General features: G+C 37.6%; 1 protein-coding gene across 2 annotated transcripts in view; it reads left to right on the top strand.

Annotated features, from left to right (window-relative positions):
* PKN2 (protein kinase N2) overlaps positions 1 to 12,178 on the top strand; it is a 143,486-nt gene that overhangs the window by 102,074 nt on the left and 29,234 nt on the right. For both annotated transcript variants that reach the window (XM_043875869.1, XM_043875870.1), the window contains exons 7-8: positions 328 to 513; positions 1,491 to 1,600. In XM_043875869.1, coding sequence (XP_043731804.1) covers positions 328 to 513; positions 1,491 to 1,600 — 296 coding nt within the window. The remainder of the gene's footprint in view (positions 1 to 327; positions 514 to 1,490; positions 1,601 to 12,178) is intronic.

Raw genomic sequence — 12,178 nt, 5'->3', positions numbered from 1 at the left:
CTGTAATTCTTCCATGTAATTACAGAAGTGACTATTCATATACACTAGAAGATGATGTAACTAGTTTTGTTCTGTGCCCCGTAGACAGCTTTTGGGAAGTGCTTTTCTTTCTATAAATTTTTTTTATAGTTGTCTTAAGTGAAAGTTTTTAATAAGTTTCTCTAAATAAAGCAGGAAAGAAGATAGTTACCTCAGAGAACCTCTGGGAGAAGAGATTTTGTTATTTTAGCAAACATTTCCCCCCTCTATTTCTTAATAGTTAACAAAGACATAATTCTATGTGTGGAGAATTGATGTTTTCTTACTTGATACTTAAATGTGCTATAGGTACTTTGGAAGTTCGTCTTATGGGCTGTCAAGATATCCTAGAGAACGTCCCTGGACGGTCGAAAGCAGCATCAGTTGCGCTACCTGGTTGGAGTCCAAGTGAGACCAGATCATCCTTCATGAGCAGAACGAGTAAAAGTAAAAGCGGAAGTAGTCGAAATCTCCTAAAAACTGATGACTTATCCAGTTCAGTAATTCAGATTTTTTTTTAACAATTCAAATAACAAATTAAAGTCCTATACAGAGGGCTAAGTGGTGGGGACAGAAGAGTGAGAAGAGTCAAAGTTGGACAACAGACTTTAAAATTATGATTTCCATAGTTTGAAATATCAAAAGCTGCAATGACAGGAAAATTTAAAAGGCTACAAAATTTACCATACTGAAAATGTTGGAAAACTGAATGACATATAGCATTCATTTCTTTGGAATAATGAAATACTGAACATCACTCTTTATGACAAACTGTTTGTGTCACATCTTGATTCTTTAAATGGAATAATGACACTTCTAAAGTAATGAAGAAATTTTGATAAATAACCATGTTAAATTAGGATTATAGCCTAGTGTCCGAGAAGTAAACTAAAATGGGGGAGTGGATAAAGGTGGTAAGAATAAAATACAAGAGGTTTATGAAAGTACTTTGGAGATACTCTAAAGTAGTCATAAACTATGATATAAATATATAACTCGTGGGAAAGGCATGTAACAATTCAGCCTAGTAGTGTATATCTGCTTTCCTGTATATGGAGAGAGACTTTAGGAGAAATGTAAAAATAAAAATCGTTTGAGGTAACAACCTTAATGGCAAATGCAGAGGGAGAAAAACCAGGTGACTGATAATGATAAATAAAAACACACCCACACATACATGTGGTGAACAGCTACTGGCCCCCTGTCAGTCCTTTCAGTCATTTTCTGATGTAGACGAAATACCAATTACTATTTGTATTTTTGTAAAACACAAAAGATATCTTGGGAAGGGTCTAGTAGGAGTGTATGTGTGTGTTTATACACAGCTAGCTGTTTAAGATTTAAAAGCTTCAGTAGTGAGTAAGAAAAACTTATTTTCAAAGTATCATAAAACTTTTGTTGACATTAAACAGTGTTATTTCTATTTTTAAAGGTTTTAAAATACTTAATCAAATTTTAAATTGTAATTACAGATGATGTCTGTGCAGTTTTGAAGCTGGACAATACTGTGGTTGGTCAAACTAGCTGGAAACCCATTTCCAATCAGTCGTGGGACCAGAAGTTTACACTGGAACTAGACAGGGTAAGATGAGAAACTTTTTACCTGAATTTTCATTATATTTATAATTCATTTTTCATGTATATTTTATGTTTTAGAAGAGTTTGATAAATTTTATTCTTAACAGAATCCAAGAAGAACCTAGGTATTTTTGACATTTCTCATCTGATGAGGTATATATAAATCTACCTTATCAGATTGCTGCAGGAGCTTTCATTTGTGCAGTGATTTGAAAATATAGACTTTGTACTAACCTGAAAGATCGACAACCAGGTGAGATCTAATATTGAACTATTTTTTGAATTTTAATAATGTGCTCTCTAACCACTAAGGAGATTTTTCTGACTCACCATTTGTGGGTTATATTATCAAAGCTGGATTTGAAGTGAACTGTTATGCTCAGACAGACATTCCTCCATGTATCTCAGTGGATTTCATGGATACTGTGAGTGGCTGGAATGTAATCTATAGCTGCAGAACCCAGCAGAAGTAAACTTGGTCCAGAGTAGAGTTAAATCCATGGTGATAATTTTACTTACATTCTGGTTTATCCATTGGTGTGTGGGAAGAAAATATTAAAATTTAATCATAATTTTATCTAAATGATAAAGATGTTTTTATCATTTAGTATTCAGGTTAATGGTACATATGTCTTTAAAAAATTACATATATTAGTGAAAGCAGATTTATAGTGCTTAATGATGATATGAGGTGGCACTTAACTGCTCTGGCCTCTACTTTTAAAATATTTTTTCCAGTTTATTTCTTTTCTATCTCAGAGGCAGCATCTTAACCAGGCTCACCATTGCTTTTCTTGGTTCAAATACTATGTCAGCCACTTAAATGTATTTGGACAAAATGCTTAACTTTTTGTGTATATCAGTTTCCTTATCTTTAATACTGTCCACCTCACTGAAGGGCTTTCCTGGTGGCTCAGCAGTCAGAGAATCTGCCTGCAGTACAGGAGACACAGGTTTGATTTCTGGGTCAGGGAGATTCCCTGGACAGGGAAATGGTAACCCACTCCAGTATTTTTGCCTGAGAAAGCCCATGGACAGAGGAGCCTGGCAGGCTACAGTCCATGGGGTTGCAAGGGTGGGATATGACTTAGTGACTAAACTACCACCACTAAAGAGCTTTTGATAGGGAAATTGACATCTGATTTAGATGATCAGATATAAATAATACAAATATTGTTGATGTTGTTCAGTCACTAAATACTGTCTAACTCTGCAGTCCCATGGGCTGCAGCATGCTGGGTTTCTCTGTCCTTCACTGTTTCCCGGAGTTTGTTCAAACTCATATCCATTGAGTCAGTCATGTCATCCAACCATCTCATCCTCTGTCACTCCCTTCTCCTCTTGCCCTCAGTCTTTCCCAGCATCAGGGTCTTTTCTGATGCTCTGGAAGAGCTCTTTTCCAGAGTCGGCTCTTTACATCAGGTGGCCAAAGTATTGGAGCTTCAGCTTCAGCATCAGTCCTTCCAATGAATATTCAGGACTGATTTCCTTTAGGATTGAGTGGTTTGATGTCCTTGCAGTCCAAGGGACTCTCAAGAGTCTTCTCTAGCACCACAGTTAAATGCATCAGTTTTTTGGCACTCAGCCTTCTTTATGGTTCAACTCTCACATCTGCGCATGACTACTGGAAAAACCGTATCTTTGACTATACAGAGCTTTGTTGGCAAAGTGGTATCTCTTCTTTTTAATACGCTGTCTATGTTTGTCATAGCTTTTCTTCCAAGGAGCAAGTGTCTTTTAATTTCATGGCTTACAGTCACCATCTGCAGTGATTTTGGAGCTCAAGAAAGTAAAATCTGTCACTGTTTCCATTGTTTCCCCATCTGTTTGTCATAGTGATGGGATCGGAGGCCATGATCTTCGTTTTTTAAATGTTGAGTTTTAAGCCAGCATTTTCACTCTCCTTTTTCACTTTATTAAGAGACTCTTTAGTTCCTCTTTGCTTTTTGCCATTAAGGTGGTGTCATCTGCGTATCTGAGATTGTTGGTGTGTCTCCCGGCAATCTTAATTCCAGCTTGTGATTCATCCAGCCCAGGATTTCACATGATGTTCCTTGAATGTAAGTTAAATAAGCAGGGGCTTCCCTGGTGGCTCAGACTGTAAGGAATCAACCTGCAGTGAGGGAGACCTGGGTTCAGTCCCAGGATTGGGAAGATCCCCTGGAGGAGGGCATGGCAACCCACTCCAGTGTTTTTTGGAGCTTCCCTGGTAGCTCACTTGGTAAAGAATCTGCCTGCAGTATAGGAGACTTGGGTTCGATCCCTGGGTAAGGAAGATCTTCTGGAGAAGGAAATGGCAAACCACTCCAGTATTCTTGCCCATGGACCAAGGAAGCTGGCAGAGTGACAATATACAACTTTGATGTACTCCTTTCCCAATATAAATATAGAAGCTAATAAAAAAGTAACTAGCCCATAATGGGGAAAAGTTTGTAAAGGAAGAAAAAAAAAAGCTCTAACAATCAAATCTTAAGCAGTATCCCTAGCATAGGAAAAGAAGGAAGATTTGCCAAGGAGAAGTAGAAAACTGGGTAGACTCAGATCATAACCTTATGAAAGCTTATCCAGTATCTAGTGAAGAGTTGCTAGGATGGTGAGATGATGAAATTCCTGTTACAAATGAAACACTTGAAAGAAAGTGGGATTTAAAATCAATTATAGATTTAACTAAGATTTGGTAACTGTCTTTAAAGTGAAAAGGAGGGGCTTCCCGTGTGACTCAGAGGTAAAGTATCCACCTGCCAATGCAGGAGACATAGGTTTAATCCCTGATCCGGGAGGATCCCACATGCCTCAGAGCAACTAAGCCCCTGCACCACAACTGTTCAGCCTGTGCTTTGGGAGCCACGACTATTGAGCCCATGTGTTACAACTACTGAAAGCCCTTGTGCCCTAGAGCCCATGCCTGCAACAAGAAGCAGCCACAACAATGAGAATCCAATGCACTGCAACTGGAGAGTAGCCCCCACTTGCTGCAACTGTTAGGTTGGTACAAAAGTAATTGCAGTTTCAGACCATGAATTTTAAATCATTATGATTAGGCTCAAACCCATTTTTAGTTATCAAAATAGGAATCATTGCAATCAACACATTTTTGCCAATGAGAAATAAGATTCTTTATTCTTGTACCATAAAAATCCATGCTTCAGGATTCAGTAAGCTTTTTGAAAGCATTTTCTGCCTCCTGCTGGTTGTGTGTTTTTCCCTGCATAAAGTTGTTGAGATGCTTGAAGAAATGGTAGTTGGTTGGTGAGAGGTCAGATGAGTATAGTGGATGAGGCAAAACTTCGTAGCCCAATTTGTTCAACTTTTGAAGTGTTGGTTATGCGATTACACGGTCAGGCGTTGCTGTGGAGAATTGGGCCCTTTTTGTTGACCAGTGCTGGCTGCAGGCATTGCAGTTTGGTACATCTCATCGATTTGCTGAGCATCCTTCTCAGATATAATGGTTTCTTTGGGATTCCAAAAGCTGTAGTGGCTCAAACTGGAAGCAGACCACCAGAAACCATGACCTTTTTTTGGTGCAAGTTTGGCTTTTGAAAGTGTTTTGGAGCTTCTTCTCAGTCCATCAGCTGAACTGGTCATTGCTGGCTGTCATACAATCCACTTTTTGTCGAATGTCACAATCTAATTGAGAAATGATTTGTTGTTCTTATTACAGTGAGAGAAGACATGCTTAAAACGATGATTTTTCTTGATTTGCAGTCAGCTCATGAGGCACCCACTTATCGAGCTTTTTCACCTTTCTGATTTGCTTCAAATGCCAAATGACTATAGGATGCTTGACGTTGAGTTCTTCGGCAACTTCTCACATAGTTGTGAGGGGATTGGCTTTGATGATTGATCTCAGTTGGTTGTTGTCAACCTCCAATTGCCAGCCACTATGCTTTCCTCTCCTTTGCAAAACTTCTTGAACCACCACTGCGCTGTCTGTTTATTAGCAATTCCTGGGCCAAACGCATTGTTAATGTTCCGAGTTATCTTTGCTGCTTTATGAACTTGAATAAAAAAGTCACTCAAATAAAAAATATCACTTGAATATGCTTTTTGTCTATCATCATTTCTATAGTTTAGAATAAATATAAACCTCAATTATTAAGTCATCAGCAAAAAACATAAAGTAAGAAATGTACATTAAAGTCATGTATAGCGTTGTTGTTCAGTCACTAAGTCATGTCCAACTCTTTGCAACCCCAAGGACTGCAGCACACCAGGCTTCCCTGTCTTTCACCATCTCCTAGGGTTTACTCAAACTCATGTCCATTGAGTCAGTGATGCCATCCAACCATCTCATCATCTGTCATCCCCTTCTCCTCCTGCCTTCAATCTTTCCAGCATCTAGGTCTTTTCCAGTGAGTTGACTCTTCACATCAGGTGGCCAAAGTATTGGAGCTTTAGCTTCAGCGTCAGTCCTTCCAGTGAATATTCAGGGTTGATTTCCTTTAGGACTGACTGGTTTGGTGTCCTTGCTGTCCGAGGGATTATCAAGAGTCTTCCCCCACACCACAGGTTGAAGGCATCAGTTCTTTGATGCTCAGCTTTCTTTATGGTCCAACTCTTAACATCTGTATATGACTACTGGAAAAACCAGTATAGCTCTGCCTATATGGACCTTTGGAGGCAAAGTAATGTCTCTGTTTTTTTAATCTTTGTCTAGGTTTGTCATTGCTTTTCTTCCAAGGAGCAAGCATCTTTTCATTTCATGGCTGCATGAAATTTATACATCATGAAATTAAATTTATACATCATGAAATTAAAGGAGCAGGAGTCACCACATTTATTTGAGAATGTATTCTAGTTTAGTTCAGTTGCTCAGTCATGTCCGACTCTTCGCGACCCCATGAATCGCAGCACGCCAGGCCTCCCTGTCCATCACCAACTCCCGGAATTCACCCAAACTCATGTGCATCGAGTTGGTGATGCCATCCAGCCATCTCATCCTCTGTCGTCCCCTTCTCCTGTACCCAATCCCTTCCAGCATCAGGGTCTTTTCCAATGATTCAACTCTTCGCATGAGGTGGCCAAAGTATTGGAGTTTCAGCCTCAGCATCAGTCCTTCCAAAGAACACCCAGGACTGGTCTCCTTTAGGATGGACTGGTTGGATCTCCTTGCAGTCCAAGGGACTCTCAAGAGTCTTCTCCAACACCACAGTTCAAAAACATCAATTCTTTGGTGCTCAGCTTTCCTCATAGTCCAACTCTCACATCCATACATGACCACTGGAAAAACCATAGCCTTGACTAGACGGACCTTTGTTGGCAAAGTAATGTCTCTGCTTTTTACTATGCTGTCTAGGTTGGTCATAACTTTCCTTCCAAGGAGTAAGTGTCTTTTAATTTCATGGCTGCAATCACCATCTGCAGTGATTTTGGAGCCCCCAAAAATAAAGTCTCTTACTGTTTCCACTGTTTCTCCATCTATTTCCCATGAAGTGATGGGACCAGAGGCCATGATCTTTTTTTTTGAATGTTGAGTGTTAAGCCAGCTTTTTCACTCTTCCTGTTTCACTTTCATCAAGAGGCTTTTTAGTTCCTCTTCACTTTCTGCCCTAAGGGTGGTGTCATCTGCATATCTGAGGTTATTGATATTTCTCCTGGCAGTCTTGATTCCAGCTTGTGCTTCTTCCAGCCTAGTATTTCTCATGATGTACTCTGCATATAATTTGAATAATCAAATGGCAAAGTTCAACAATGTGAAACCGCAATTACCTTTGCACCAACCTAAACAGAGAAAAGCCTATGCAACAATGAAAACCCAGCACAGTCAAAAATAAATAAAATTATTGTTGTTGTTATTATTTTTAAATTACAAGGAGGAACAAATAAAGCAAAAAATAAAGTAGGGATAGCAGTGAGATTTCCATTTGAGTGTATTGACTAAATGGATTGGTAGTAACTTCCTCAAGCTCACTGTTAAGGTTTATTGGATGAGTTGTTGTTTATGCTGATCAAGTAGCAGTGTTTGCCAAGTGCTTTAAAAGGGGCAAGTAGTAGATTGTAGTACATGTTCTTTTCATCCTTGAACATCCTTGACTGTATGCTTTGTGAGTGTGGAAGATAAAGTAAAATCAGTGATGGTAGATTTCATTTCAGTACAAAGAATAGTACTGTTAAAAAATAAACTGAGCTGCTACAGTAAGTTCTCAGTGAAGTTTTTTAACTTTTCATTTTATATCAGAATGTAGTTAACAATGTTTTATTAGTTTCAGTTCAGTTCAGTTCAGTCGCTCAGTCGTGTCCGACTCTTTGTGACCCCATGAACCACAGCACACCAGGCCTCCCTGTTCATCACCAACTCCTGCAGTTCACCCAAACCCATGTCCATGATGCCATCCAACCATTTCATCCTCTGTCTTCCCCTTCTCCTCCTGCCCTCAATCTTTCCCAGCATCAGGGTCTTTTCAAATGAGTCAGCTCTTCACATCAGGTGGCCAAAATATTGGAGTTTCTGCTTGAACATCAGTGCTACCAATGAACACCCAGGACTGTTTCAAGTGTACAACAAAGTGATTAAGTTATACATGTATCTATTATTTTTCAAATGCTTTTCCCAATTTGATTACTACATATTTAGCAGAGTTTCCTGTGCTATACAGTAGATCCTTGTTGGTTACCCATTTTAAATATAGCACTGTTGAGATGTCAATCCCAAACTCCCTAACTATCTTTCCCCAACCACCCATCCACCTGGGTAACCATAAGTTCGTTCTCTATGTCTGTGAGTCTGTTTCTGTTTTGTACGTAAGTTCATTTGTATTTTTTTGATACTGCATATAAGTAATATCATATAATATTTCTCTTTCTCTGCCTAACTTACTTCACTCAGTATGATAATCTCTAGGTCCATCCATGTTATGCAAATGGCATCATTTCATTCTTTTTAATGGCTGAGTAATATTCCATTGTATATATGTATCACCTCTTCCTTGTCCATTATTCTGTTGATGGATATTTAGGTTGTTTCCATGTCTTGACAGTTGTAAACAGAATTGCAATAAACACTGGGATGCATGTATTCTTTTGGACCATGTTTTTCTCATGATATATGCCCAGGAATGATATTGCAAGATCATATGGTAGCTCTATTTTTAGTTTTGCAAGGCTCTCACAATAAAGTTGAATTAGTAAGTTATAAGAGAGACTTAAGGGAACTTTGATCAGAAAAAGATCCCACTTCCAAGTTTTTAAAAATTCTGATATTTTCTCTTTTTCCAACTATGATATTTTCTGGAGCTAGCATTGTTACATGCTCCAAATTAGCTGTTTAGTTAGACCAACATAATTCAGCCAAGCCACTAGAGAGGAAAATACAGTTGAGGTTGTTAGTGTATGTAAATATTATTTTCATGTCTTATTGTACTTGAATCTTCCTTCTGAACTGTAAATGTATATAAATATTTAGAATTATAAAATGTTCCAGTTTCCCTTCATTCTTAATATAATAGGTTTGCTATAACATTGGCTTTGAAGCCAGACAAACAGTTCATTGTCTATTTACTTATTAGCTATTTGATGGTAGACAAGGTATATAACTTACTAATGGACATTTGTTTCACCATCTCTAAAATGGGAATAAAATATAATCTTTATAGGACTGTTAGGAAGAAATACTGAGGTAGTGTGTATAAAATGTCTTGTGTTGCCTGGCACATTAACTGTTAAATGACATTAGCTCTTTAGCCCTAGGCGTTGATGTATGGCTATGAATTTGAGTATAACAGAAGAGCATGTTAAGTAATGGGAAATCAATTGGTTGACTGTCATTTTCTTTCATTTCAGAGCCTATTCAAACTAATTATAGGATTTTAATGAATGATATGATCAAAATGAAACATAGGGAGATACATTGTTAAAGGGAAAGTGGCTGCTTAGATTTCTCTTGTAGCCAAGTTATTGTAATAGAGTTTTATATTTAAAATAGATCTTAAAAGTAGTAAAATTTCTTGCCATCGTTTTATAGATAAGCAAACTGAGAACCAGAGTGATTTAGTTCAGTTCAGTCTCTCAGTCATGTCCAGCTCTTTTCGACCCCATGGACTGCAGCACGCCAGGCCTCCCTGTCCATCACCAACTCCTGGAGCTTGCGCAAATTCATGTCCATTGAGTCGGTGATGCCATCCAACCATCCCATCCTCTGTTGTTCCCTTCTCCTCCTGCCTTCAGTCTTTCCCAGCATCAGGGTCTTTTCCAGTGAGTCAGTTCTTCCCATCAGGTGGCCAAAGTATTGAAGTTTCAGCTTCAGCATTAGTTCTTCCAGTGAATATTCAGGACCGTTTTCCTTTAGGATGATTTTCCTTTAGGATTGACTGGTTTGATCTCCTTTCAGAGTGATTATATGTTGATAAATTTCAGAGCTGATAGTAGACCATGAGTGTCCTTCAGAATGCTCTTTCTCCCTTGGTAATTTGTATGAAATAGAAAGTTAACAGTGGCAAAAATGAAGAAATAGCAGAAGATGATGAAAACCTGGTAAAGAGTGAATTATTTATTATTACCCAAGCTACACACTTAGAAGACTACAAAGTTTGATAACTGTTGTTTGGTAATGTTTTACTTGCACTGTAATCTTCATCTGAAATTGTATTTCTTCTTCATGACATGAGACTTTCTTCCCACTTTGGAGTAATTCTCCCTTGAAACTTTGAAGACACTGCATAGCTAAGTAAAGTTATTCATCCCTTAGGCCAGTTCGACCTTCTGGGTTCCTAATGTGCATGTTACCTATCCCTAACTGGATTATAAGCTCCTCTTTGGGGAAGGCCACATTGCTAATCATAATAAATCCTTCTGTTTATGTAGTATATTTTACCTTTCATGTACTTTTTTAGTTTTTATTTTGTCCCTTATACTTTTAGAATATTTATTTATAGAAAATGTTTATAGAAACATTTATAGAAGATATTACTTTAAACTGACATGTTCATGCTTAGCATTTTGCCTCATGTTGAGCTTCTTTGCTATGACATCCTAGAACTAAGTTGTCTATACTGTTTCTTTCTTTTCCAAAATACAAAAATTCATAGGTCTTTTCATTTGTTTTTTAATTTATGTTGTATTTTTGGTCATGCCATGTAACTTGTGAAATCTCAGTTTCCCAACAAGGAACTGAATTCAGGCCATGGCAGTGAAAGCCCAGAATTCAAACTTCTAGGCCACAGGGGAACTCCCAGATAGGTCTTTTTAGAGATTTGAGATACTCTAGAAATTATCTAGATTTAGAATGATCTAGAAAAGTTAAAATTATGTTCCTGGGAGCTCAGGGCTCTTACAGAATCATTTCAGATGCAACACAAACTATTTTTCTGTGTGTGCATTGTTTTGATTTTGTTTTGAGATTCAGGGTAAGATGTCATTTGAAATTTGGCAGCTTAAAAAAAAAGTTTTGAAAATTACTGATGTAATCCAGCCTCCTCATTTTACAGATTAATAAGGATATTTTGTGCCCTAGAGGTTAAATAACTAGCCCAAAGTATAAACTAGGATTCTGAAGTGTACTATCAGTTCTGAGTTCTATCTGTTCTTATCAGGTTACCCTTTTTATATTTTCTTACAAAATTTGGTCTTTACTAATGTTTATTAGAAACACAATGGCTATCTAATTTCACTTTTTTTCTGAATTCCCTCAGCCTTCCTCTAGTAAAAAGTTTAATCCTCCCATGAGAGATTGAAATAAAAAGCAAGAATCCTTATATATAATCTTTTCCCATTCACATTTCCTTTTGATTAACTTTGCTCGTGTAATGGGGAACCATCTTTATCAATATTAGAAACAGAATGAATTGAAGCTTGGAAAAATTTTAACAGGAACCAGTTCTGTTAAGAGCAGACTACTAGAGAATGTTCACTGATCAATGGAAAAGGAAGAAGAGATCATTGATGGAGTGGGAGCCAGTAGACATGTAGTAGGCTTAGTGGATTAGAAGTAACAGTGAGTGGATGTTGAGGGGCTAGAAAGACTGAGCTACTAGAATGTTCAGAGGTGATGGTGTCAGAGAGAGGGATGCAAAGAGCTGAGGCTGTGGAAAGATTGTAGATACTGGTGGGAGTGAGAGGCTGAGATGTAGGAATGAGGACAAGATTAGTAGAGAACTTCTCAAGGAATTCCTATTTATTGTTTTGCATTATCAGAAATCACCAATACATACTATTAAACTATCCACACTCCTGTCCTCATTCTTCCAAATAATTAGATTAAATCAGTAACTTAGGGTTTATATTATTACGAAAGTGAAAGTGTTAGTCACAGTGTGAAAAGTATAACAACTTTTAAGTATTACTAATTCCATCCCCAGCATCAGTACTACTTTGATTTGCTTGATTCAAAACAAGTTTTCCTCCCTGATATTGTTGGACAATACAGAAAGTAGACTTCTCCATTTCTAGTCTAAAATAATGTAGTCTAAATTACCAACCTCTGGTTCAGTTATGCAGTTTATAGTTCCAAAGATAACTGTTTTCAAAATACTTAAGATTCTAACTTGAATAGAAATAGCATTAATACTCAGCACTTCTAAATGCCATTGTTGATCTTGAAATAATTATACTTCCCCCTTCATGACAAATATTCTCTCCATTAGTAATA

This window comes from Cervus elaphus, chromosome 20 (assembly GCF_910594005.1).
Source record: "Cervus elaphus chromosome 20, mCerEla1.1, whole genome shotgun sequence".
In the NCBI taxonomy this organism is placed as follows: Eukaryota; Metazoa; Chordata; class Mammalia; order Artiodactyla; family Cervidae; genus Cervus; species Cervus elaphus.
Note: the sequence above shows the minus strand (reverse complement) of the source record. Positions and strands in the feature narration are given on the sequence as shown.